Source organism: Pleurodeles waltl, chromosome 8, assembly GCF_031143425.1.
Source record: "Pleurodeles waltl isolate 20211129_DDA chromosome 8, aPleWal1.hap1.20221129, whole genome shotgun sequence".
NCBI lineage: Eukaryota > Metazoa > Chordata > Amphibia > Caudata > Salamandridae > Pleurodeles > Pleurodeles waltl.
The window spans coordinates 489,807,606-489,834,781 of NC_090447.1; the positions used below are offsets into that span (position 1 = coordinate 489,807,606).

The window sequence follows — 27,176 nt, forward strand, 5'->3', positions numbered from 1 at the left end:
TGTATTTCCATTCCTGTGTCGACCCTATAGACCCACATAAGACTCCTAATCTCCCTGGGTCACTGTATCTTAACTCCTGGGCGGACCATATATACCCTTGCAGAAATGGTACCTCTTAATATGTCTAGGCTACAACATATCCGCTCCTGGTTTGTTCCTACACACCCATGTAACAATGGTGCCCATTGGACACACCACCCTCTGGACTAAGCTAGAATCCCACACTGCTCATCAAGCACAATCTCATTAAAAAGTGCTATTCCGGTGATAGCTACATGGCCTGTGTAGCTTTGTAGTATACATTAGTGAGTAGGATGGTCTGATTACCCTGTTTTGAGGGCTCATTGAGGGATGTTCTTGTGAGAAATGGGTTATTCTATTGTGCAGCACTGTCTACCAACAATATAGTGGTGGTGCCACCTTGTGTATATGAGGGTATGGGCAGTCTACTTTATCTTTCCTTTTGTAATGGTGAGCTATTTGTGCGAAGAATGTTGTACTGACAGGGAGCACCACTTTGACATCTATAGGGCTTTAGGTGTTGAGTTGTGTGTGAAGGTACCCAATATTCTAATTAGTGTGTTCTTTTAGCATGAGTAATATTTTTGCAAGCAATAGGCACAGTGGCATTGCTTGCCACATACATGTAAATGTTGCCTTGTCTGTCACACAAGGGTGTGGATGGACTGTCTGTTGCAATTGGCGGTGGCAGTGTGTTGTACTTTTAGGGACCATCAAAATGTATACTAAATAGCTTTGGTGCTTTGTGGCGTGGGTGATGATCCATAATAGTCTGACTATTGTGTCCTTTTAGCTTCTTCATAGTTATAGCTGTTTAAGTATTGGGTTGTTCTGAAGAGGCCATTGTTTTGCCAAATATTTGGTCTAATTACTACGTTGTTGTGGAAGGTGCAGGAAGGTCTATCTAATATGTTCTTCTGGGACTCTGAGCATTATGGAAGCAGTAAAACTGCTGGAGCATAAAGAGTTTATCTGATTAATTATCTGTTAAATGTATTACATGTATTAAACTTATCACATTTGTTATATGCATTAATTGTGTTAACAGCAATATACTTCTCATTGTGAGAAGCAGTATTTTAGGGTTTCAGGGATATCTTTACTGGATGCGTGTTTGATGCTCTGACTAATGGGCTCTGTAGCATTTGTGTGTCATGTGGACAGCCACCAAACTGATAACTTCTCTGCAGTGTGTAGGATGTCCTTCCTACTGTTTTCAGTTGTATGCTAGTCTCTGCAGTATATCAATGCATGCATTACATTGTTTAGATTGGTCCACTTTCATTTGATAGTCACTCGTGAAAAAGTATTTTCTACAACCATTCAATCAGTCACCAACCTCTCAATCTCATGAAATAGAAGATGTATGGGGTTAGGATGGTGGTGTCTGGTCAGAGTGGTAGAGCTTTTGTTATAGGATTTGTCCTTTTCATTGCTTGCGCCTTGTGGTGGTCCAGGGGCATTTGTACGTGTGAGTAGAGTCATGGGTTGCAATGTAATGAGTCTGGTAGCCAGTGACTCCTGGGACAACCTTGGGGGCAGCTGGAATCCATTGCAGAAGGGAAGAGAGAAAAGATCTGGATGAGAACTATACACATAATAGACTCAACGTGTGCAGCAGGAGTGGTGACAGAAGCTTGAACCATGTGATCCATAGGTGTTGAGGCTCAGTTGATTACTGCATGGCGATAAAGAATGGGAAGAGGAAAATCCAAGGAGCGGATCAAATGGAGAGGAACAACAGTCAGGTTGATTGGGAAATTAACTAGTGTACTGGGTGAGGGGCAATCCCCCCAAAAGCTGTACGGGCCCTGTCAGGGGGCCCCTGCACTGCCCATGCCAGTGGTTCAAACCGCCAGGAAAAGGCTGGCGGTAGGGGGACTCGTAATCCCCTGGGCAGCGCTGCCCAGGTAGATTAAAACCACCGGGGCCATTGTGGCGGGAAACTGCTGGCCCCGGCGGTGCGGGGTCGTAATGCCATGGGAAGCACCACCAGCCTGTTGGCGGTGCTTCCGTCAAAACAGCCATGGCGGTCTTTGACCGCTAGGGTTGTAATGACCCCCTTAATTCTGATGCCAGTGTAGGTGTGTACCGCAGGCACACCAAATGAAAGCCTGCCCATGGTGAGCACACAACTACCCCCCTCTAATGTTTTCTGATTGACTTGCAGACCAAAACATTATCTCCTCAACCTGAGCACCACCGTTACATTAAGCTTTGTAACTGCTGCCTCACTCGCATTATCAGGGGACTGTGTGGGAAGCACCAGAGAGGCCGGGCCCTAAACTCAAGACGTCTGTAATGGCCACTCTCTTGAATGAGTGGTTACTTCTGCAACATAAATGTAGTTCATAATTTTACTATCAACACTACATTAGGTTGAAGGACCCCTCAGGACTCCTACTTTTCCACAGGATTTAAAACATTTTATTTAGCCTATATGCCTCTGCTCTGGGATGAGGTGTTACTAGTATTATTCAAGACACCTACATGGGTCATCCTCTTTATAACCCAATTTTCATAATGTTAAGTTTTTTGCTCTGTCCACATTTGCCAACCCCAAAGTTAATATAATGTGGTCTATTCATTATGGACCACCTGCTCCCTCTGTTTCCTTTGCTGAATGTTCAGCTAATACCATTTCTCCACTTTCCATTATTGCTTCAAAGGCTGTCATTTTAGGGGATGTTCATATTAGGGCAAACAACCCTTCAAACCCTAAGAGCATATCTATGATGGGCTTGCCATCATGTGCAAGGAGGCAGTACCTCGAGATCATCTATGCCAAGGGCCTTTGAAAGCCTAAGAAAAATCTTTCCTTTTCTACCAGCATGTGATATGTGCTTTGTAATTCAGACCACCATAAGTTTCTTACAAATGGTGCCAAAATGTGGCCGCCCATTCATTACAATTCCCGGGTGAGAGTCTGCTAAGTCGCACTTAGACTTGCTTCGCTGGTGTCTCATTGAGCAAAACATTCCCTAGAAGTCTCTTTGTAGTGTCCACAGAACTTTAATAGGCACGGATCCCACCTATCTTAAATGCAGGTTCCAGAGGGTGCATATGAGAAGGACAGGTACAATTCCAAGTATTTTCTCTCGTAGATGTAGATTTGTGTTGTTGGCTGTTTGTTTGGGCGCTGAGTATCCTTTATGCTTTCCATTTAGGATCTTATTGGAGGGTAAAGAAGGTTTGCAATTCATTATCACAGAGTGGCCCATACTACCTACTTCTTGAGCTTACTAGCGATGGGAGATTTGATCTGCGGGGAGTGTGTTGGAGGAGTGAAAGTAATACTCAGGGATCTTGAACAGAAGGAACTACTGCTTAAGACAAAACCAAAGAACAGGAAGAGCTGCAAGGGTGAAGGGTGAAGCTTCAGATCCTGGGCAGGGGAACTGTGATCAGTGGGAGATAATACATCAAAGACCTCAAATGGAGGAGATTGTTTTGTTGGATACCCATCCCATCAGAGATCTGGGAGAAAAAAACACAGATATTGTAGCAGGATAGGGGCGGGACACCAAAATCTATGGGAACCTTTACAGGGGGAAGAAAATAATGTGGAAAGAGAAACAGAATTATGGGGAAATCTAAAGCAGGGGCAGGAAGAAGCAGGTTATGTCTTGGATGAAAGTTGGGCATCTACACTGCAATTTCATGCAGCACTGGTGTGTCATGGCAGGAAAGAGGCATATTTGACTTATGGACAGCTATTTTCTCAAGTATCACTGCACAATAGAGAGGGCCACTGGAATTATGCAGTGTGGAAAGCCAAATTAAGTAGCACGTTTGAGTAAATTATGCAGCAAGAAAGGCAAATTATGCGGCATTATGCCAAATTTTGTGATAGTATTACTTCATTAGTGTATCATTTTTAAACTTAACACTGAGCATTTAGTTGCACCTCATTAGTACCAGTTTAACACCCAAATATAGCGATAAGCAATCAATTATGAACAGAAAGATGACTAGTCATCCTTTACAAAGGGTCTTCCACTGCACAACAGCACCTGTTGCTGCAGTTTTAGTAATGTTTGAACCGCTTGAGTTAGAAACATTTTTTTGTTAAAATCTGCAAAGTATGCAGCAGATAGGGGTGTTGCATAGGCAACCCCCATCCCAAAAGATACATTGGTGTGACCCACGGGTCACCTGCAGGAGTTAATAAAGGTGGGACCGAGACGGAGGTGAGGTCATAAGAAGAACAGGACGAAGAAGGGCAGACCTGCACCTCCAGCTCGAGCGCCCTGGTTGCACATTATTTGAAGTGTCCTGGTCTCAATTACGCGCGCTGTGCGGCCCCCGACACAGGACACCACACTGGCGACGAGGGTGGGCACGGAATGAAGCAGCCGCTCAGTGCTGTCGCGGCGCGCGGTGCTCATGCCTCTGCCACGCCCACCTCCTCGTGGCGAGGTGGCCGCTCGCCGCTGTGGCAGGCCACGGGGTTTGGATCGTGGCCTTACATTCTGCAGAGCAGGCATCGAGGATCCTGTGAGGGCTCATAAAATCACCATCTGAATGCCGGTAAGCCCCTCCCAGTCTGAAGAAAGGCCTGCCTGATTGCTGCCTGCAAATCCACAGATGTGCCACGCGCCCCCCCTTCCCCTGCTGGCCTCAAATAGCATACCCACCTGCCTTTCAGACAGCTGGAAGCTGATAAGCCACGCCCCCAAACCTCACCTTACAGAAACAATACACTGTTTTGCTTAACGGACTGCACGCAGCTTTCTTAAAAAAAAAAAGAGGACAGCAGACTGACTCTTCTTAAAGAGACAGCACCCTGAAGAGTAAGGAAGGCCAACTGCCAAAGACACAGTTACTAACCCCTCAGAGGCCACAAGATGAACTCAGTACCCCCCATTGAACCTTTTATAGTAGAGGGGGCCCCGTCCACACAGGCCTTCACGATGGAATGAGTGGGTGGAGCGTCTGATGTTCTATTTTGAAGTCACAAAAACTGAAGCTGAACAAAAAAGGGCGATGGTGGTGCACCTAGAGGGAAAAGACATCTTCTGCATATCAAGAACAATAATTGAGGCGGAACCAAAGACGCACTTAACACTTATTGCAGCACTCAGGACGCACTTCCACCCATGGTCAACGTTGACTATGAAAGATTCATATTTCAACAAGCTTGCGAAAATACTGACGAGTCCATTGACATGTTCTATATGAGGTTAAAGGAACTTGCGGCTACGTGCGCATTCCACGATGAAAATTACGAGATCAGAGGCCAAATTATTCAGCGATGTGCATCGTCTAAACTAAGAGAACGTATCCTCGAAGAGTCAGGGCGTTCCTTACCGGACATCATCACAATGCGAAGAACTAAAGAACTATCAAAGGCGAGAGCGTCCCATATGGAAGCTGCCCTCCAGACCCCAATGAAGAGGGAACAGGTGGCAGCAATGATGCTGACCTCCTCCAAGCCAAGGTTGCAAAAGCCACCACAGGCAAAGAGAACATGTGGGAGATGCGGAGGAATGAACCACCCCCTTGCTAGCTGACCTGCCAAAGGAAAAAAATGCGTAGGGTGCGGAAAACTTAACCACTTTGTCAAGGTGTGCCGGTCAACAAAAAGCACAACCACCCAAACCACATTAAACACTGCTATTGAAGCACAATCCCGTAGCAGTGATATGGATGATGATGAGGAAGGGATACAAATAGTTCATTCACTCTTCACCATTAGCACGGCTACACATCGACATGAAAGGTTGCCCAAGTGCCAAATACAAGTGTCTAGATGCCCAGTACTAGTCAAAGTGGACAATGGAGCATCCATTAACATCATGGCCCACAGGCGACATACCAAACATTGAACTCACCTCTGCCCCTAACACCAACACACGTCAGAGTGTTCGCATTTGGTCAAGTGCGACCACTAACAATGAAAGGGAGGTTCCGTGCTACTGTGGCTCATGGATCTCAAGAGACAGAAGCGTACATCTACGTAGCTGAAGAAGGACAGCGAACTCTCCTAGGGTGCCACACTGTGGAAGCCTTAGGCATTGTGACTTTCACTTTCGAGATATATGGAGTCCCTCAGTGACATTCTAGAGTCATATGTCCATGTTTTCAAAGGTATAGGGTGTTTAAAGAATAAAGAAGTCACACTACACATCAACAGATCAGTTCAACCAGTGGCTCTAAGACACCGAAGGATAGCGTTTCACCTCAGACCCCTAGTAGAGAGGGAATTATGCAAACTAGAATCTGCAGGGATCATCGAGAAAGTGAATGGCCCTACACCATGGGTATCTCCGATTTTGGCAGCGAAAAACCCCAAATAACCTGGAGAAGTTAGGAGCTGTGTCGATATGAGACTACCAAATGTGGCCATAAAGCGTGAACGACACATCACACCTACCATCGACGATCTTATAGGAGAACTAAGAGAGGCAAGGTGGTTTTCAAAACTGGACCTAAGGTCGGGGTATCACCAGTTAGTCTTGGCAGAAGAGTCCAGGTATATCACGTCCTTCTCCACCCATGTTGGACTTCGCTGCTACAAGAGACTGAATTTTGGAATCTCAAGTGCAACAGAGGTCTTCCTAAATACGATACGAGAGCTACCGAGAGACTTGAAGGGTGTCATCAACGTTAGCGACGACATCCTAGTTTTTGCCAAAACCATTCAGGAACATAATGATAATTTCAAAAACGTTCTCTAGCGCATTCATGAGTCAGGCCTCACCCTGCACAAGGAAAAATGTGAGCTCTTAAAAGAAACAATACAATTCTTTGGATACACTTTTTCATCAAATGGCATTGCTCCTGATCCTGGAAAAGTGACGGATATCAAGAACGCTCGTCCCCCAATGACAGTAACCGGAGTCAGAAGTTCCTGGGCATAGTGAATTACTGCGGTCGTTTCATAAAAAAACCTCACGTCACTAACCCAACCTCTGAGAGACCTCACAAAAGCTACAATGACCTGGTCCTGGGGCCCTGAACAAGAAAATTATTTTAAACAACGAAAGAAGCACTGTCAGCAGACACTACACTAAGATACTTTGATCCCCAGCTAGAAACCTCCTTTGCCGTAGATGCCAGCTCGACGGGGCTAGGGGCTGTACTCCTCCAGAATGTTCAGGCTGATGACTGGGCCCCTGTTGCATACGCGAGCCGCTCGCTGACAGATACTGAGAAAAGGTATTCTCAGATTGAGCGAGAAGCGATTGCCATCCACTGGGGGTGCAAACACTTCCACCTGTATGTGTATGGGCACCCAATCGTCACCACGGACCACAAACCACTAATACCACTATTCCAAGGCAGTGCGTCCAAACCACCTCCACGCATTGAAAAGTGGATGCTCCAGTTGCAAGAGTACAAAGGCAAAGTGGAATATCGCTCAGGGGTAACCAACTCGGCGGATAATCTCTCAAGGCACTCCAGACCTGCCACCCCGGTAGAGGAAAGTGAAGCCCTCGAGACGGAGGAGTACGTAAAGTGTGTAGCAGAGAGATCCCGACCTTGACCTATCTTGATGGACACTGTAAGACAGGCCACGGAAGCGGATGATAATCTCCAGAGAGCGATGCACGCGGTGAAAAACAACAACTGGCGTGCTGGACCAGAACAGTGTCAATCTCTCACTCCTGCAGCACAAATGGTTATGGAAGGGTTGCACAGAGTACAACAAGAGTTGACAGTCAGTAAAGACAGATGCCTTCTCAGAGGCCACAGGTTAGTGATCCGTTCCAGCCTCACTAATCGAGTAATTCAGCTTGCGCATGCTGGTCACTAAGGAATGGTGAAAACCAAAAGCAGACTGAGGACGAAGGTGTAACGCCGCGCTCAAAAGCGGCGTCTCTTTCTGTCCTTGTGGATGGAACGTGCTACCGATACTCGGAGCGCCGTTCCCCGTGTTTTTTGACAGCACATTCTGGGAAGCATATATTTCGCTCCTGGTCGCGCTACACTTACCTGTAGCTCTTTTTTCTTCTTTTTGTTGTTGGTGGTGGGTTTGTCTGGTCTTTTTGCCTGTCTCTGTGTATGTTGTGTCCATCTTGTCTTCTTCGTGTTTTTGTCACAGCATGCTCTGTTTTTCTTTTATACTACTTTCTTTTTCCTATACTGGTCTATGGGCTCTTCCCAATTTAAGATGGTGTTCTTTCCTTTTCCTGTGATGTTGTCACTTCCCTTTTCTCAGTATATAAGTCAGTCAGTCTTGTTCCACCTTGCATTGCAAACACTTCCTTCTGGTTGTGCTGTTCGCTCCTGTTCTTTGTTCCTGCTTTTTGCCTTGGGAGATTTGCCTATTTTTGTTTCCTGCTGTCAAGTCCTGTTTTTTCTTGTTTTTCTTCAGGAGTTCCTGTTTGAGGATTTTTTCCCCAGTTTTGGGGATTTTTCCCTCTGGGACTCCCTCTGGAAGGTACGGTCTGCTTTGTTGTTGCCTGTCAAGCGGCACCATGGCTACTAGAAAGGGTCGCCCTTATCTGGGAGTATCCAGAACCTGTAGAAGACTTGGTGTATTTGCCAACCCGGTGTCCAGAGGTGAGAAGTCCAGCACAGTACGTATCAGATTGCAACGCCAAAAGATTCCGCGTTGCAAGATCGCCATGGAAGATCCACAGGGAGAGGCGTCAGAAAATGCTCAAGCCATGTTGCAGACTGTCCAACAACAAGTCCAAGAGTTACAACAGTTACGGGCAGAGAACACTGTGCTACGACAGGTCTTGTCTTCCTGATCAATGGACATACCACCCGTATCTCCCACTACTCCTCGATATTCTGGAGATCCTCTAAAGATGAAGGAATTTTTGGACGCCCTGACAGTTTTCTTTACCCTTCGTCCACTCCAGTTTTCTTTGGATAAGGCTGAGGTGGGCTATCTGATCAGCGCCTTGTCTGGTCCGGCGCTTGCTTGGGCGACTCCTCTGGTTTCTGCAGAAGACCCAGTCCTGGCTAACTATTCCACTTTCCTGACTCTTTTCAAACAAATGTTTGAAAGACCTGGGATAGAAGCAGCAGCTGAAGAAGACTTATGTGACATTCAGCAGGGTAATCAGGATGTTCTGCAGTATATAACCAGCTTCAAACAGCTGGCAGCTGAAACCTCCTGGGTGGAACGCACCTTCATAGCCCTTTTCCGCTGAGGCCTGCGTGAAGAAGTTAAAGATGAGCTTTTACATTCTTCTCCAGCTTGTTCTTTGAAGGAATTAATGGATCTATCTATGAACATCGAATATAGACATCGAGAGCGCAAGATGGAGAGACGTAGAACGCGAGCTCCGTACCCGTCTGGTACCTTTTGTGCTAGCAGTCGGCGAACAGAAGATATTCCATCCAAAGCCTCTCCACCTCCCCCTGAAGAACCCATGCAGATAGATCTGGTTCGTGGGCCATTGACAGAGTCAGAAAGGGAGGAACGACGATGAAAGGGACTTTGTCTGTACTGTGGTAAGGCTGGCCACCTGATCCGTAGTTGTCCGGTACGTCCCTCAAGACCTGCGGGAAACGCCAACTGCTGTCCCCTGTAAGGAGGAAGGAGATGGGAGGAGCTGAAGTACCATCAATATGTTCCTCCAAAGAAAGCATGTCCACCCTGTTTATCCTCTCGGTCAAGTTACAAAGTTCACAAGATCAAGAAGAACACCTTCTGGCTCTCCTTGATTGTGGAGCCAGTGGACTCTATCTGGATGAGACCTGGGCTACAAGTAAAGGAATTCCCCGCATTTTTAAAGAGACTCCTGAGCAGGTTCCGACGGTGGATGGCTCTCCGTTAACCTCAGGACCTGTGGTGGCCTCAACTCCTACTCTTTATTTGATATTTGGGGGGGATCAAGAACATGTTACCTTTGATCTCATAGCCTCACCAAATCACATCATGATTTTGGGAATACCCTGGTCAGCCCGACACAACCCCTATATCAATTGGGAAACAAGAACTATATCCCTAACGTCTTCATTTTGTCAACAGAATTGTTATTCCACTACTTCTTATTGGACTCCCAAAAGGTCCTGTCAGTCAACTAAGGATAACACTAACTCTATCAATATGATCCAGGGAGTTCCAGATTGTTATCAGGGATATATCAGGATTTTTCAGAAACCTAGTAATCCTATTTTGTTACCTCATCGCAGTTATGACTGTGCCATTCATTTAATTCCTGATGAAGTCGTCCCCTTTGGTTGAATGTATTCTCTGACAGACCAAGAAAAGAAGGTGCTAAAGGAATATTTAGATGATAACTTACACAACGGTTTGATTTCTCCTTCCACGTCCCCCGCTGGGGCTCCTCTTTTCTTCGTCCCAAAGAAGACTAAGGATCTGCATCCTTGTGTTGACTTTCGTGAACTCAACAGAATAACGATTAAGGATTGATATCCGCTACCTTTAATCAGAGATATATTGGATGCCATTCAAGGAGCCAAGATGTTTACCAACTTAGACTTACGGGGTGCCTATCATCTCCTTCGGATCAAGGAAGGAGATGAATGGAAGACAGCTTTCCGTACCCCTTTTGGGCACTATGAGTACTGTGTTATGCCTTTTGGACTGACCAACGCCCCTTCTGTTTTTCAACGATTTATGGATTCGGTGTTCTCTGATATACTCCGCCTATATGTAGTCATTTATTTGGATGATATCTTGATATATTCCTGTAATCCTGAGCAACATATAGATCATGTCCTGCAAGTCCTGGAAAGACTCAAGAAAAAACAATTGTTTTGTAAACCTGAGAAGTGTGAGTTCCATAAATCTGAAGTAAAGTATTTGGGGTTCTGTATTAATCAACATGGAATATCCATGGATCCTGAAAAGGTCAGTGCCATATTAGATTGGCCTTCTCCAACGTCCATTAAAGAAACACAATGTTTCCTTGGTTTATTAAACTTTTATCGTCAGTTTATTCAGAAATGTGCCCACCTACAAAGTTTCATAACACAAACAATTAAGAAAGAGAACCTGAAGAAGGGTTTCATTTGGACCAAGGATGCTGAACGCGCGTTTCAAGAATTGAAGACAGCCTTTTCCCAAGCACCCGTGTTGCGTCATCCTGACAATACCAAGAAATTTATTGTTGTGACTGATGCCTCAGACAGAGCTATTTGGGCAGTTCTGCTGCAGAAACAAGACAACAATGGATTGGAACATCCTATCTTTTATCTGTCTCATATCCTAGCAGAGGCTGAATGCAATTATTCTGTACTGGAACGAGAACTACTCGCTCTCAAAGTAGCTTGTAAAGAATGGAGGCATTTCTTGATGGGTTCCAGAGAGCCTTTTGAAGCGAGGACTGATCATCGTAATCTCCAATGTCTTCGGAGTTTTCAGTGTCGCAATAGTCGTCAGGCTCGATGGGCTTTCTTCTTTAGCCAGTACGATTTCGTGATCACGTACATACCTGGTTCCCAGAATTCAGTGGCAGATGCCTTATTCCGCAGATATCCTGACATAGCCCAGAACTCCTCCCCACATCTTATTGAGTCTAGCAGAATCATCAGAGCTGCTCAATCTTTTCAAGAACGCGTTCAATCCGAGAACCAGTTTCTGTCTGCTTCAGAATGGGAAAGAGTGACTCATTTTTTGCAGAAGAAGGACAACTACTTCTATCATCAACATGCTCTTTCCCTACCTACCAAGAAAGTGCAGACAGAAGCTCTACAAATGTGCCATGATTCTCTTATAGCCGGTCATCGAGGTATCAGGAAGTCCCAGGAGCTGCTTCAGCAATCTTTTTGGTGGCCTTCGCTTAAGACAGACACTGAAACCTATGTGTCAGCATGCCCAGTCTGTGCTCAGACTAAGACACCCCGAACTAAGGTGGCAGGTTTATTAAGACCTTTACCGGTTCCTTCCGCTCCTTGGTGTACTCTATCCACGGATTTCATATGCTCTCTTTCTACCTCCTCTGGTAACCAACTAATCATGGTAACCGTAGATTCATTCACCAAGATGGCCCATTTCTCAGCCTTTGAAGAAACTACCGATGGCACAAGAAATGAGTCGCATTTTTCTGCGGGATATTTTTCGCCTCCATGGTCTTCCGCAAGAGGTCATTTCGGAGAGAGGGCCTCAATATGTATCACGTTTCTGGAGAGGCTTTTGTGCCTTATTTAACATTGAGATTTCTTTATCCTCTGGTTTCCATCCACAAACTAATGGGCAAACTGAAAGAGTGAAACAAGAACTTCAGCAGTATCTGAGATGTTACTGTAATGCCACACAAAGCAATTGGTCGGAGTATCTTGCTCTTGCCGAGTTCTCCTATAACAACACAATACATAGTGCGACCAAGACCACACCCTTTTATTGTACCTATGTATTTCATCCGAGGACTTTCACTACTGTTTCCCAAACATCCTCTTCTGTGCCTGCTGTCACTTCTTTTTCACAACAGATCCGTCGAATCAAGGGCCTACTTCACACAACTCTCCTAGCTTCGAAACAAGCAATGAAACGAAAGGCGGACCGTTATCAACAAGCTGCACCTTTGTATCAAGTGGGCCACAAGGTATGGCTTTCTTCCAGATTTCTACCTTCCTGGTTTTCCACCAATAAGTTCAAGCCACGTTTTTATGGACCTGTAGAAGACTTGGGGGGTCATTCTGACCCCGGCGGGCGGCGGTTGCCGCCCGCCTGGAGGGAACCGCCATTTGGCCGCCCCGCGGTCAAAAGACCGCTGGGGCCATTCCAACTTTCCCGCTGGGCCGGCGGGCGCTACCTTAGGTAGCGCCAGCCGGCCCAGCGGGAAAGAGGCCTGCAACACTGAAGCCGGCTCCGAATGGAGCCGGCGGTGTTGCAGGTGTACGACGGGTGCAGTTGCACCCGTCGCGCTTTTCACTGTCTGCTAGGCAGACAGTGAAAAGCATGCTGGGGCCCTGTTGGGGGGCCCCTGCACTGCCCATGCCATTGGCATGGGCAGTGCAGGGGCCCCCAGGGGCCCCAGGACACCTGTTCCCGCCATCCTGTTCCTGGCGGTAAAAACCACCAGAAACAGGGTGGCGGGAAAGGGGTCAGAATCCCCATGGCGGCGCTGCTTGCAGCGCCGCCATGGCGGATTTGGGCAACTGGGAGAAATCCGGCGGGAAACCGCCGGACCCGGTTTTCTGACCGCTGCTTTACCGCCGCAGTCAGAATGGCCCAGGAAGCACTGCCAGCCTGTTGGCGGTGCTTCCGTCACCCGCGGCCACGGCGGTCTATGACCGCCAGGGTCGGAATGAGGGCCTTGGTGTATTCGCCAACCTGGTATCCAGAGGTGAGAAGTCCAGCGCAGTACGTAACCAAAGGTATGGTTCCCAAGGATGGATGAGAAGGTAGAAGAGTTAATATGTTCATGCCATTGATGTCAAACAACTGGAACGCCTAATGTGCGGGTCCCGATAGAGACAGAGAAACAACCTCACAAGCCTTGGGTATCAGCCAGTCTTGATTTCGGAAGTTTACCCAATGGGGATCATCTGATGGTAATGATTGATGACTATTCTCGTTACCCAGAAGTAGAAGTAGTCCGAACCCTGACAGCGTCTGAAATAATCCCGAAAATGGACAAAATGTTTGCCACTCACGGATTGGTGGAAGAAGTTAAGACTGACAACGGACCGCCATTTCATGGAAGTGAGTTTGCAGAGTACTTAAGATCACTAGGTTTCAAGCACAAAAAAATCACACCCCGATGGCCTCAAGCCAACAGAGAGGTCGAAAGATTTACGAGGACATTGAACAAAGTAGTTCGGATTGCACTGGCTAAGAACGAAGCACCAGAAAGAGCTGTATACTCCTTTCTTCGCCATTATCGAATGACACCCCACTCCACCACCGTACTAGCTCCTGGTCACCTGTCAATGGGTCGAGTAGTGACAGATGTCATACTGCATCACGAATCGTGGAAGCCCACCCCTATCAATGAGGGGAAGGAATACGGCAAAAGGAAACGATCAAATTACTTGGCGAGCCGTCACAGGAAAGCACGTCCATCGGATATTCAAGTTGCAGACTCTGTACTAGTCCGAGACAGGTTCCCAGGGAGCAAATTCCATCTGTCATTCGAGGACAAACCATGGACAGTCACTAAGCGCCAGGGTTCACTTGTGGTGGCAAAAAGAGGGTCCAAACAGGGTGCGTTGAACATATCCTGGTTCAAGAGATTTCAATCTCCAAAAGAGTCACCCAATGCTGACCTAGAAAAAAACATCCCAGCGACAGAAGCGGATGAATCTGGGGAGGTCGATGAGCCCGATCATAACCTGACTAGCCCGAACCCAAACAATGAAAGCGTACCAGAGAGACTTGATAGTGACTCAGTCATGGACCCCAATGATATGAGGTCATCTAAAGGAAGAGCTTGCCAGTCGAGATATCACCTAAGAAGTAACCCAGTGCCCTCCACAAGCTGCGTGGCTTCCTGGTATAATTTAATGAATGCGGAAAATTCTATATCTCGTATGTAATTCATTTATGAATTTATGATTTCGTTTGTTGTTTAATTTTGGGAGGTATGTAGTGTCGCGCCCATGAAGTAACAGGAGCGCGGCCACTACCATAAGGACATAGATAGGGGTGTTGCATACGCAACCCCCATCCTAAAAGATACATTGGTGTGACCCACGGGTCACCTGCAGGAGTTAATAAAGGTGGGACCGAGACGGAGGTGAGGTCATAGAGGAACAGGACGGAGAAGGGCAGACCTGCAGCTCCAGCTGGAGCGCCCTGGTTGCACATTATTCGAAGTGTCCTGGTCTCAATTACGCGCGCTGTGCGGCCCCCGACACAGGACACCACAACGTGGACGAAGGTGCATGTTGGTAGGTTATGGAATATTATTAAGCTTGAGAAACACACTTGCACAGATCAGTGGGGCAAGGAAGGCATGTAGTGAAGCAAATTTATATGAGTATCACATGGGGTGTGGCATGTTTTTCAGAATAAAAGAATACATTCCAAAAACTTAGTGTAATGTTTCAGTCACAACATTAGAACCCAACGGGAAATTCCGGCCTTTGAAATGAAACCGTACTATTTCACAAGGGATAAAACGCTGTACATATGGATACCATTCTTTGACTGGATGCTCGTCAGAAAATGTATTTCTAAGCATATTTTACTTCCCCACCGCAGAGCACACACGGGCCTTGTCATCATTGCTAGCGCTCAGCTGGTTATGATTGCAGTCCACATAATAGTCTGCCGTGTCAAAGCAGTGGTACTTAATGCTACATTTTAATCGCCTGATGGCAGTTAAAATCATTTTCCAAGAGTAGACCTTTAATTGTGTGACCCCTGGCAAGGGAAGAGAACAGCTCTGTTAGATTCTTCTAGAATTCCGGTACCACTTTAAACCAGGGAAAATGTTTACCCAGGAAACTGAATAGGAAACCATTTTTAAACAACAAACTTTTAATACATTCCTAAAATGGTATTCTTTTTTAAAAGAAAAACAAGAATTAAAGCTTCTTACCTAACTCTTGCTACAACACATTTGCAATTATGAACTTTTAAACAACAGATGTTACTATTACCCACCTAAATTAAAATAATTTGATCAGTCTCTGTAGGATGAACGGCGGAGAAGAACCAGAAAAGATTCAGATGTAGACAAAGGTGGCAGCATGTGTTCTAATTTTTTCGGCTTAAGATAAGCATTTTGTAATTTGATGGCGCTACGAGGGCTAAATTGGTGCATCCGCGAGGGGGCGTACTGTCCATGTTTAAACAGTTTTTTTTTTAGCAATTATCATTTTTTTTTATAAACAAACAAACGACATCGCATTTAGGGGAAAACGTTTTAGATTTATTAATGTACAATCGACAGTATGCCACAACATCTAGTTCTAGAAATGACTCAAGAAGGGTAACCCAGACTTATTTATTGGATGTTTCAGTCCCCTCTGTGCCCCCAGTTGTGTATAGCTAACCTCTTACTTCTCCTCGCCCATCATTGCCAGTCTCCCAGGGCACCTGCTAGCTCATTGTCTGCTCTTCTCCCGAAGATATGTATCTCCACTCTAGCATTCCCTTTCCATAGACAAAGGGAGTAGGGGGATGCAAACGGTTGCACCGACTGTATCATTAGGCACCACTTGGCCAACAGTATTGACAAGGCCACAGAAACGTCAAATTTTGGGTCCAGAGAGCAGATCGAATACACAGTGTTTAAGGGAATAGGTAACCGCTGCACTCCTTGGGGCACCTTTGACCTGTTTCCAGTAATCTTCCACTACATGACATGTCAATATCATGTGAAGTAAGTCCGCGTCCCATGGTGACACCTTCATCAGACTTGTGGTCCACTCGATTGTGTTTTACTTTGCACTGACAGGGGGAGATAGGCTTATGTACTATCTTGAACTGCCTAAGGCAGAATATTGTATTATCCGCAGTCTTTTCATTCCATTCAAGATTGCTAGTTGTGCACTAAGATCCCTTTCCCACCCCCACCCAGATTGTAAACATGCTGTTGGCTACTCCTTGATAAATACCTTATGACATGGGGAAATCAGTTTGACACCTGAGTAAGTTCAGAGATCACTGCCAATGTGGTTAAATCAGGCGGGCTTGCAGGGAATTCCTCCCAGGGAAGGGAAGCAGCCTTCGGGATTCTAGACGAGGCTAGGAGTTGACCAGTATGCATTGCATATCGGCATCCAGCCTCCAGGACCATTATATGCATCTAACTGTTGTACAGGTCTCCTTTTATGCCACATCCCCTTGAATCCATCCAGCAGTGCCTTGGTACCATAAACAGAGGGGTGGCAGCGGCTGGTAGCAGGTGCTTGTGAATAGGTGGTTCACCCTGTCACAGGGGGGAAATGTTAAAATGTTGTAGCCGGGACACCAGGCAATAACATGGCCCCATAAATGGTGCGAAAAGAAGCCACTGCCCATGTGAGTTTAGGAGTGTTAGTGAAAATGCTGTATCTGTTTTGCTATATTGACCGGGGTTACAACCTCTGGAAGATATAAACTCACCTACGGAGTACTAGTATTTTAATCAGTTTAGTAGCATCTATTAATGCCAGGTCGAATTTTAGTTAGAAAGATATAGGTTGGTTTATACCATTTTAAACTCTACCACCATTATGGTCAATGCCACTATATCGACTATGGCTGATTCTAATTCTTAAGAATTGTAGAACCCAAGATTGCAATAGCAGTTCCAGCTCCATTAAGGAGGCTTCTGCCAGTGAACCAGCACCCTAAGACGGAACAATATTCACTTCGATAAAGTTTAAACATTTTAGAGCTCATGACACTTTATCAATCATTTGTAGACGGATGTCTTATTAATCATGCAAGACATTTCTGAATTTTGTAAAGAGTGTTCCACAAATATGCCTTTAGGTTTTCCATTTCCTACTGCCACATGGGTGATCCCTCTTTTTGCCATCCATGAAAATGTATTATTGATAAGTAGGTTTCAGGTATTGGGGGTTGTTTGCAGGTAAGATAAGTAATAGGTTCCCAGTGTTCGCTGTCTGGTTTTGAGATGGGCTTTTCGTTTTTTTAATGATACTTTTAGTATAATTAATGGTCTATAAGATTAATGATGAATAGTGTAATTACCGAACAAAGTGACCATGGTGGATGAATTCTTGTCTTTAGGCAATGATCCCTCAATGGTTTCTGTTAGCCGTTTCTAAATCACATACATGTTAATGTCGCCTGTTGTGTCCAGAAAGTTGCATGTAGTGTTTGTAGGCTCGGATGTGAACATTTTGGAGTGCAGGGGCTATTAAATGTGAAAGAAACTTGTCTGATCCGCCAATGTTTGTCCAAAAGATGAGTAAATCGTCTTTGTAATGATGTTTTAATCATTTTCCTTCCTGTGAAAATACGCATCCTTCAAAATGGAAATGTGGAAGCTGTAGATGAGCCAGATGCATACGTTGCGGAGGTGTTACCACCTTTCAGGTGCCACTGTCCAGACCCGTGGCCGTGGGTAACTGCAGCAGCAGAAGATAAAACTGATCCAAACAAGGACATACCCGGACTATTTATATTTGGTAGCCTTGCAAGAGGTAATAGCGAACGGATCGTGGCCCCTTCGAGTTCTGGAGGAGCTCATGTTATTAAATGAGTTCTGGATATTTTGTAGCCAATTTGTTATATCCAGAGAAGTCATGAACTCTGGTGTGGGGCGGGGGGTGTTGTGGGAAGTGTGCATGTCATATAATGACAAATAGATCACCAGTTACACCTTAGTCGTCCCTCAGTAAACAAAATCCAAGCTGCGGTGCTAACATCTCACAGGAATTTACGTGCCTTTTGTGTACTCTGGCTTTTTCAAATAAACACATTTAACTGATATAATGCATAAACAATGGCACCTTACAAGCTCTAGTAGTCCAGACATACGAAGGCTCCCAAACTCAACACATCACTTTAGACACAATCCCATTAGTACAATACAACATCACAGCTATATAGGTGGCAAAGCAATGTTGCCAAACAGTTCAATATATTCCTCACACACATCAGCTCCATCTACAACAACATAACACATTAGGTAGTCCAGTCACACTCCTGTGCCCACACTGCAACCCCATAGCCATAAAGTGAGTAAGTAAAGCTACCGCCAACAGCACATTGCACTCCTCGCACAGCCATCCCTAACACGGCCAACAGAACATAATGATAAGAACATCTGGCACTTACAACAATGCACTTTATGCATGTAACCTGCTATGGGATGCTGCCAGCCACACAAGCATATACCGCCACCTAGGCAGTAGGCAATCATCCATACCTGTGGAATGAGACTGAAGCCAAAATTCTCCCGTCTCTCAAACACACAAAAATGCCACACAAGCTCAAATACAATGAGGACCTCAAAGTGCATGTTCCACTAAACTACAAGAAATCACCAATAAACACTTCGCAAACAGACACAACAAAGTCTGGTCACCACGACTCCAGTGAGCTGGAAATCCCAGAGCATGTGGAAATGCCCCTCACGAGCCCCTGGGAGGATTACAGTGGCATAAACATGCCACACATATATTGGACAAATTCAGATGGGATAATTTACAATAAATAGGTTCTGGATGCAGAGTGTGTTGTAGAAATAGCCTGATAGGCATTCTCCTCTAAACTCAAATCTACAAAATCAGCAGGTGAAATAATGACCATAAGAAAATGGTGTCAGAGGAAAGGAGAAGTTTGCATTGTGATGAGCTTCTTTACCTTCACTTCTTTTCTCTTGCTACTCTTCTGTTTCATCCAAAAATTAGATGTCTTTGGTTTCTCCATTTTATTTTTCAAATGGTCTTATGAGATGAGATATAATTTTTTCTATGTCTTGGCTGAAAATGTGAAATAAATTAACTCACTTTTCATAACACTGAAATTATCTGACGATATTTATTGTATTATTCAAGTAAAATAATCCAAAATAAAAAAATGCTTTGTCGTTCTGATGTCTGGTTAAGTTCTCCATCTGTCTTGAAAGAGATTCTGTGTAAACACAAAAAGAGCATCACACTCGAAAACAAGAAAACTGCCAACACCTATAAATCTGAATTGAAATATTCACTTACTTTTTATCCAGTGCTTTCAGCTAAAATATGCTGTGCACCGTCCAAGTTTTAGCATTATTGTCACAACAATGTGTGCTGGAGGAAATTGAGACCAGGAAGGAGAACGCATTTTGAAAAGAGGCAGCAGAACGTCTAAACCACGAGCTGCAACCAACCTACTCTCCAGCATAAATTGGAATTATTTTATCATTCGTCTACTCTATGTCACACCATTCATTCTTATTTATGTGATTTAAGTATCTTCTCTCACTTTCTCTTTTCAAAGAGCAAATCTTTCATGTTACTTAGGCTGGATGATTTTTAGGGTCGAGCCTGCGTAGCATGCGATTGCAAGACACTGTAGTAGTTAGAAAAGGGCTCAGAGCCCCATCCATGTCACGTCAGTGTCTTTCATTGGGTTGTGGGCTTGCCTTTTAAAATCTCCTTGCTTTCATTGGTGACATCATGCCTTTTCTGGTGGTTATCCCTCCTCAAGCGCAGCGACCAAGTACTGAAAACATACGAGGTTTGCTGTTTGTGGACTACTTTTTCTTTTTTTTGCAACGCGATCACACTTATTTTTTTCCATTTAATGAGGCAAGAAAAGTCCGGTTGGGAGTTTACAACTGCTAATAGCTCTAACTCGGAGAAATGCGAGACCCATTGCATTGCAAATGCTTGTTTTCATTCCACTCTAAGCACAAAAGGATTTGTGTTCAAATCTGTCTAATTTTGCAAATCCTCTTCCATCTGCCATGGAAAGAGAAAAGGCAGCTCAAGCACAGACTGACCATCCTGTGTGTAGTTTTGATATTTTGTGTGGTTTGTATGTTTTATTTTCTTCCGCTGGAAATGAAAAACACAAAATGCACGAAATGGCAGTTAGACACATAAAATAGTCGAACATCATCCACTTTGGAATTTGGGTACCCAAGTCCACCCCACAGTTGCCATAGAGATAGGGTTGAATTTGACTCATTTTGATTTTTCACAATTTGTTTCGCCCCGTTCTACAAATTATCATAACCTTTATCGAGGCTCCTTTGCTCCCGCTTACCTGTGGGCATCCTCTCCAACTCCTATTGTAATCGACAAAGCTGTTGTGGACAAAGAATCCTCAGCCTGGCTGCAAAGCGTGCAATGTACACCACAAGTAGCCAAGACATTGCCAGACTGATGATGAAAAGATTAAAAAGAGAGGGCACACTTAGCTGGAGTTCCAGTCCAGTAAAAAAATGGACGCTCACTTTTTTGACAAACTCCTTCTATTACACAACTAACTAACCAACTTCTATTGCTTCCTCACCTGAACTTCTACGAAAACATCTTCGAGTGTACTTTTCTACTTCATCTCCTCATTATTGTCATCCAATCTATAGAGGGCATCATCTCTTTCATCTCCATTGGATAGGATTCTTCCAAGAATTCTAACATTTTTCCACTGCCTATTATTAAAATTAACTTATATAAAACAATCTGACTCGATGGTAAAAATCACAACCAGTTTATCTGATTTTCTGATTCAATTTTTCTTCTTACTTGCAAGTATGTATAACATGAAACTTACTTTTCAAAATGACTAGTTTGCCTGGCATTTCATGTGAATTTTTTTTTTTTTTTTTTCGACACATAAAATCTGATGCGTGAACAATAAGTGATGAAACTTCCATTTACTTTGGGAAGTGTTTGTTTTGCGAGCTTTTGTACAAAAACCTGAACGTAGGTGCCCTGCCCGAGAGAAATCAATTACACGTCTCACTTCACATACTTATCTAACATATTTGTAAAGTTTAAAATGGAAGGATGGTTTGCACATGCTCTGTGTTTTGCTAGTGAGTCGGCTACCCATGCAAAATTGTGTTAATGGAAATGGCACGTATGTGGAATATTTTGGTATATAGCGCTAAACACTTCCACAATGATAAAATGTTATAAACTCCTAACTCAAATTGTCTTTGCATAAAATAGTGTGGTGCAAAAACCAAGTGAATTCTATTATGTGCTGCTAGCCAATGTCATATGCGAAACATATTGTAAACGCGTGGCTTACATGCACCGTTACTGTAACAATGCATATAAAAAAAAATTCATAATATCTGAATGGAAAACAATAAGGAATATTTTTTTTTAAAAAGCATCAATCATCAGGAACGGACTGGAACAGAAAATAGGCCCGACACGAAAATAAAAGTGGCCCCCCATTAGTGAATTGAAAAGGTAAAAAAGTTGCCTATGTTTGTAAACTGGGGAAGTTTTGAACATGTAGACTGCATGAATTTCAGCTTGCTGCAGGCAATCTTTGTTTTGATACAGAGAAAACGTCAGTAATAATCAGGCAAGCAGACTATAAAACATGCCCACAAACTGTCATATAAAAATGGCTGACGCCTGAGACCAGCCCATCGGGCATTTCCTGGTTGCCGCATAGGCCTGTCTAACCCTGTCTGCCATATTGAAATATAGAACTTTGTTACCTATTTGTTATAATGATCTTTCTGTCACAATTAAAATTGACATTTTTTCCAAAAGGGTATGGTCTATAACATATTGCATTTATGAAGCACTGCAAGTCAATAGATCAGAAAGCAAACTTAGTACACACGTTTTTACTTACAATGAGATATGCATTTGAAACATTTTGGTCTGAGTAAGCATTATTTAAAAGGGGGAGCCTACTCTGTGAATCATAGGGGGGTATTGTTCAGAAGCATATTTTAGGCCTGTGCACAGAAGGTCAAAAGCAGGGCTCGGTCCCCAAGCAGTAACAGAACAACAAATTAACAAATTAAGAAGGATTGTGTTTAACAGAAGGCAGTGTTGTGCTGGGGGATGAAGGTGCAACTGAGACACACAAAGGGGCTGAGAAGTGGAGAGTAATTTAAGACTGTGCCAAGGATTATATTTGGTCTACTTTTTAGGATGCTAAATCTGTGTCTATTGTATTATATGTAAAATATCTAGTTCATTTCTATATCGCCAATGTTTCTAGAAGTTTGCTTACCAATTTTAAAATGACCAATTTCCCTAAACATTGTTTTTTAGGTATATGTGCTCAATATGAATTTCATGCCTTGGTTGGTTTTACAAATGATGCTAATCCCGTTCATTCATGGTACTTACCTACTAGACTTCCTATCACTTCTAATCATCTATAAAGTGTTAATAAAAGCAAAAGAGAAATTCTGCTTTCAACTAGTGGCAAGGAGTTTGTTGCTTCCAGACATGTTCGTGGGTGGAGCTACATGACCCAAAATCCTTAAAGCTTGCATCTCTGCTGACATCTTTTTGTTCATCAGATGTCCTTCAAAGGACAGTGGTCAATGGATTTCTTTACTAATAAACATGAAAGATTTGAGCCCCCTTGGGTCACTCATTGTTCTGCTGCAACCATGATATTTCTGTGGATTTAGTGTTGTGGGAAGGCTAGGCTTATGGAACTCATCTGTCTTTAGAGGTTCCTCAAAAAATCTGAAGACATTTTTCACCTGCAGTAAGCCATGCATTTTAGACTAGATCAGCATAAGGATGGTCACCGTTAATAAAAGAAGCATAAATCTATAAAAATGGGGCACTACCTTGCCGTCGCAGCCAATTGGTTTTTTGCATTCTTCACACGTGTTGGAATAAAGGCTTTCATAGCATTTTACGCAATATGGATTTTCTTCTCTGAGGATGTACTTCTTTCCAAACAAGGACTCCTTGCAGTAATGGCAGTCAAATCGCTCCGTCATTTTGAGGCCTGGGGCTCTCCCAACCGTTCCTTTGAAAGAAAACAGGTATATGCATATTTACTCACTTTTTTGTTTTCTTTTTAGCGTTTGCAATATGAAACACAATTATTAGCCTTGCAATATTCTGCTTCTCAAATTAGGTATATATTTCGCACTAAGAATGACACTTTAGGGTGAATGTCACAACTATGATTCTACAAACAGAAAAAGTTAAGCAGATGTCACCCCACTTTAGTGATTTGAATCTTCAACTGCAGGATTCATTTGTGTACACCATATTCGTTTCACGAAGCGTTTGCACTATGTAAAAGCGATGAACATGTATGAATCCATTGAAGATCATTACCACATGCCCATAGATCTGACTAGGCCAATAATTATCTGTACGTTCTTAGTATAGTGTGATCATGAGGGAACAGTAAATTCCACAGAGTGGACAAAGTAAATGTGTTTTGAGTTAATGCATCATGGTTCTGCTGGTATTTCACAAATCGAAATTTCTGACTGCAAGTTTTGAAACACATGCAACATTGTTTGCGAGTAGCAAACAAATTAAAGAATACTGTATCTGTTTGTGATGGAAAGAATATGATTCAGAGAGCATCTACTCTGAAGTGCAGTCAGTTAAAAAAATGTTTTTATCTGCACATGATTAAATGAAGTTCGGACAAAATATCAAGGAAAAAATATTGTGGGGGCAAAATTTTGTGTCAAGAATATCGAGGACAAAAATATTGTGAAATTAAGTTTCTATGGGAAAGCAAAGCAATGTTTTACTGTCCTTAACTATAATATATGCACCTTGACAATATATATATATATATATATATATATATATATATATATTTTTTTTTTTTTTTTTGTTTTTTTTTGTTTGGTGATACATAGATGAGTTAAGAATAGTAAATCTATACTTACCTTTTAGACAAAACTTCTCAATATTTTGGTCCTCGATATTTTTAACACAATATTCTGTCCATACAATATTCTTGACATTGGTATTCTATCAGTCATCTGATTAAATTGCAGCAGTTTCCATTTTCGTGAATTCCTTCAGGGCACATATTGATAATAAACAAGACCTGAATTGTTATAACTGACCACGTTCCACCAGATATGGCAAGTGAGACTAGATGTTTCTCAAGGTTGAAAACAAACATATAGGCCCATATTTAGACTTTTTTAGCGCCGCATTTGCGTCATTTTTGACGCAAAAGCGGCGCAAACTTGCAAAATACAATTATATTTTGTAAGTTTGCGGCGCTAAAAGAGTATAAATATGGGCCATAGTGTACAAATCTGTGGACAAATACCCTACAATTCCAATATACGAGCTCAGAAGCTCTGTGCTTAAAAAGTGCTGGTCACGATTGTACATTTCACTGAAAAAGTGGCCGAATGGTGAACCAGCTGTGAAAGTAAAGCATGTTGCATCACTTGTGTTGGACCTTAATACCTGTCATGCTACGGGTAGTTTAAATTCACTGGGAACATGAAGCTATTTTTTATTTCAAGATTTTCCATATGTAGTGCACTTTGAATTTTAGCAAGAATATGTTTTTTTGCCAATAGTGTGGAATCTAATGAAGAGGTTAGCATATCATCGTAATATCAGGGGTAATAAATAATTGTGTTAGCACGTATGGGGTACCATAAAGGAAGTAGAATTTGGTTGGGAACCCCGATATCAAACATTAACGTAAACCCTGAAGGATGTACAAAATGTTTCTCTGCTGAGAGAGCTGTGAAGTAAGGCATCCTATCTAGTCAACCTTCTTCAGGCAATGGCCTGTTTTTTGCTTTGGGACCTTCAAACATTAGCTTGTGATTTTGTCTGTCACATTTCGGATCAGACAACCCGAATATTTTGGTGTCACTGTTTTTCTATTGGCTATTAGGGTGTGCCCTTCTACCTTCATTGGAATACTTGAGGGCCTCTTTGACAGTCTTCAAGTGGCCAACTAGCACTAGGAAATGACTGCTGGCCAAGTACTTAAAAAATTGATGCTGCAGAAAAAGGGGTTGCATTTGTTACTGTAGCATACATTTTTCATGTACATTGTCTGTGCTATGCCCCCAATACTCAACCAAGCATTGGCTACACAAATAGTACGCACTACAAGCACCACACTTTTGGCTTTGTCAAGGTTTGTATCTTTGGAAGCAACGTTTGAGAATGCGTCTTAGTCCAAACCATCCACAGGAACTGAGATGCTTGCCAGACAGCAAGCGCAGAACTTTGAATCTGAGGCAAATGTATTTCTTATAAAAATAATAATTATGTGTGTTTGAAATTAAAAACTTTGTCTACATTTGGTAATGTGTGGCATTCTGGCCTCATGGATCGCAAGGATTGCACATGAAACATTTTCACATGTAAGAAGATAAACACTGCTACTATTGCTGTGCAGACATAAAATCCACTCGATCCTGTAAAAGGGGAACTTTTACATGTTTCTTTCATGGGTCGTGGACAGAAGAAATTCACATTCTGCTTCCACGGCCCTCCTAACACAGTCAAATATATTTGAAGTGTTTGGATGCATGTTTATTATCTGTTTATTTTTGTTGATTTCACCTTTGTTTCTATTGTATTGCTTGGACAGCAATTTCATATGCCCTTCCAGCTTCATTTGCTTGTTAGAAGATCCAAGGTGAAAGTATTTCTCCGTCCTCAGTCCTATCTGTTTTATTGTTTCTCTTTAGTTTAAATTTTACTAGAGCTGAGTAATGCCGTCGACAGAACACACATACATGCACAGTAAATAATGAACAAGTAATGTGTCCTCCATTGTACAAAACAGTAATTGGCAAGCTGAGGACCTTGAAAACCACTCTTGGAAGCGGAGTGGTAATTCAATCATGTACTATATGCAGAGTAACTTGCTCCCCAAATATAACACATAACATTCCCTTTCTAGCATCGGCCTCATCGTTCTTCCACCTCACACAGCTCCTAAGTACTTCCCAGCAGGGCACTTGGCTGCTGGAGCCCCCCAACCGTGTCCAAATGTAGTTGCTCTCCACCTGCGTTCACATTTACACCAACTATAAATGGTGTTGTTGCCTTTATCTGGTTAAACATATGCGTCCTCTCATTCTATATATCTGAAACCTGAATCCCCACACCCACCACTTTCTTCATCAAAACATGGAACTGCCTTCTCCTCCCCAGGGTTCTCCACACTCTAGTCAGGAAACAAAAGAACTGTGCTGTCCTTATTCCAAACCATCTTATTTTCAGTAATCAATCTCAAAATAGTTCTCTCAAAAAGGCATCTCTTTCTGTGATTAGCACAGCCTCACATTCTCAGACGTATACATCCTCGATTCCTAGGTGATCGCTGATCACTATCTTCAGCTAGTAGGGCCCCTACACATCTGTGTCCCTTTGTTCAGTGAAAAAAGGACTTAAATGAGACTTTGTCAACTCTGCAACATCACCTAGTCCGTAAATGGTACCTGCTCGTTTTACAATTTGTTTCAAAACCAAATCTTACCATTAGGAGGGTCAATGGAATGTGCTACTGACCTCTGAAATTTTCAAGCTCAGTGCCTAATTTCTAAAAGAATAAGTGCTGGGGCTTAACGTTGTGCTCAGAAGCCCGTGGAGGGTGCTGTTGAATTCCGAGGGTGCTGAATACTAAGGCAGTTTAGTCTTGATTCCACCTCATGCCTCTTTCATCCACCACAAGCCCTTCCTGCCCTTTTATCCCACACAATACTGATCGTTTTCATCCCTCCTTTCTTTGTTACTGTTGTTCTATCTTTCTCTTCCACCTTCTTACTCCCTTTTTGTGTTTTCTCACTCTTGCTATGGCTCAAAGCCTCACGACTAACATTAAGTGTCAGCTTCTAAAAAATGAGTTCCATTGGGCCCACCTACAACCACTGACTCAAACTAAGAACTGCACACACTGGATGATGCTTGTGTCAAAGATTTCCCTGATT

General features: G+C 43.3%; 1 protein-coding gene across 3 annotated transcripts in view; it reads right to left on the reverse strand.

Annotated features, from left to right (window-relative positions):
• FHL2 (four and a half LIM domains 2) overlaps positions 1–27,176 on the reverse strand; it is a 443,001-nt gene that overhangs the window by 293,740 nt on the left and 122,085 nt on the right. For all 3 annotated transcript variants that reach the window (XM_069204451.1, XM_069204450.1, XM_069204449.1), the window contains one exon: positions 23,070–23,254. In XM_069204451.1, coding sequence (XP_069060552.1) covers positions 23,070–23,225 — 156 coding nt within the window. In that variant the 5' untranslated portion in view covers positions 23,226–23,254. The remainder of the gene's footprint in view (positions 1–23,069; positions 23,255–27,176) is intronic.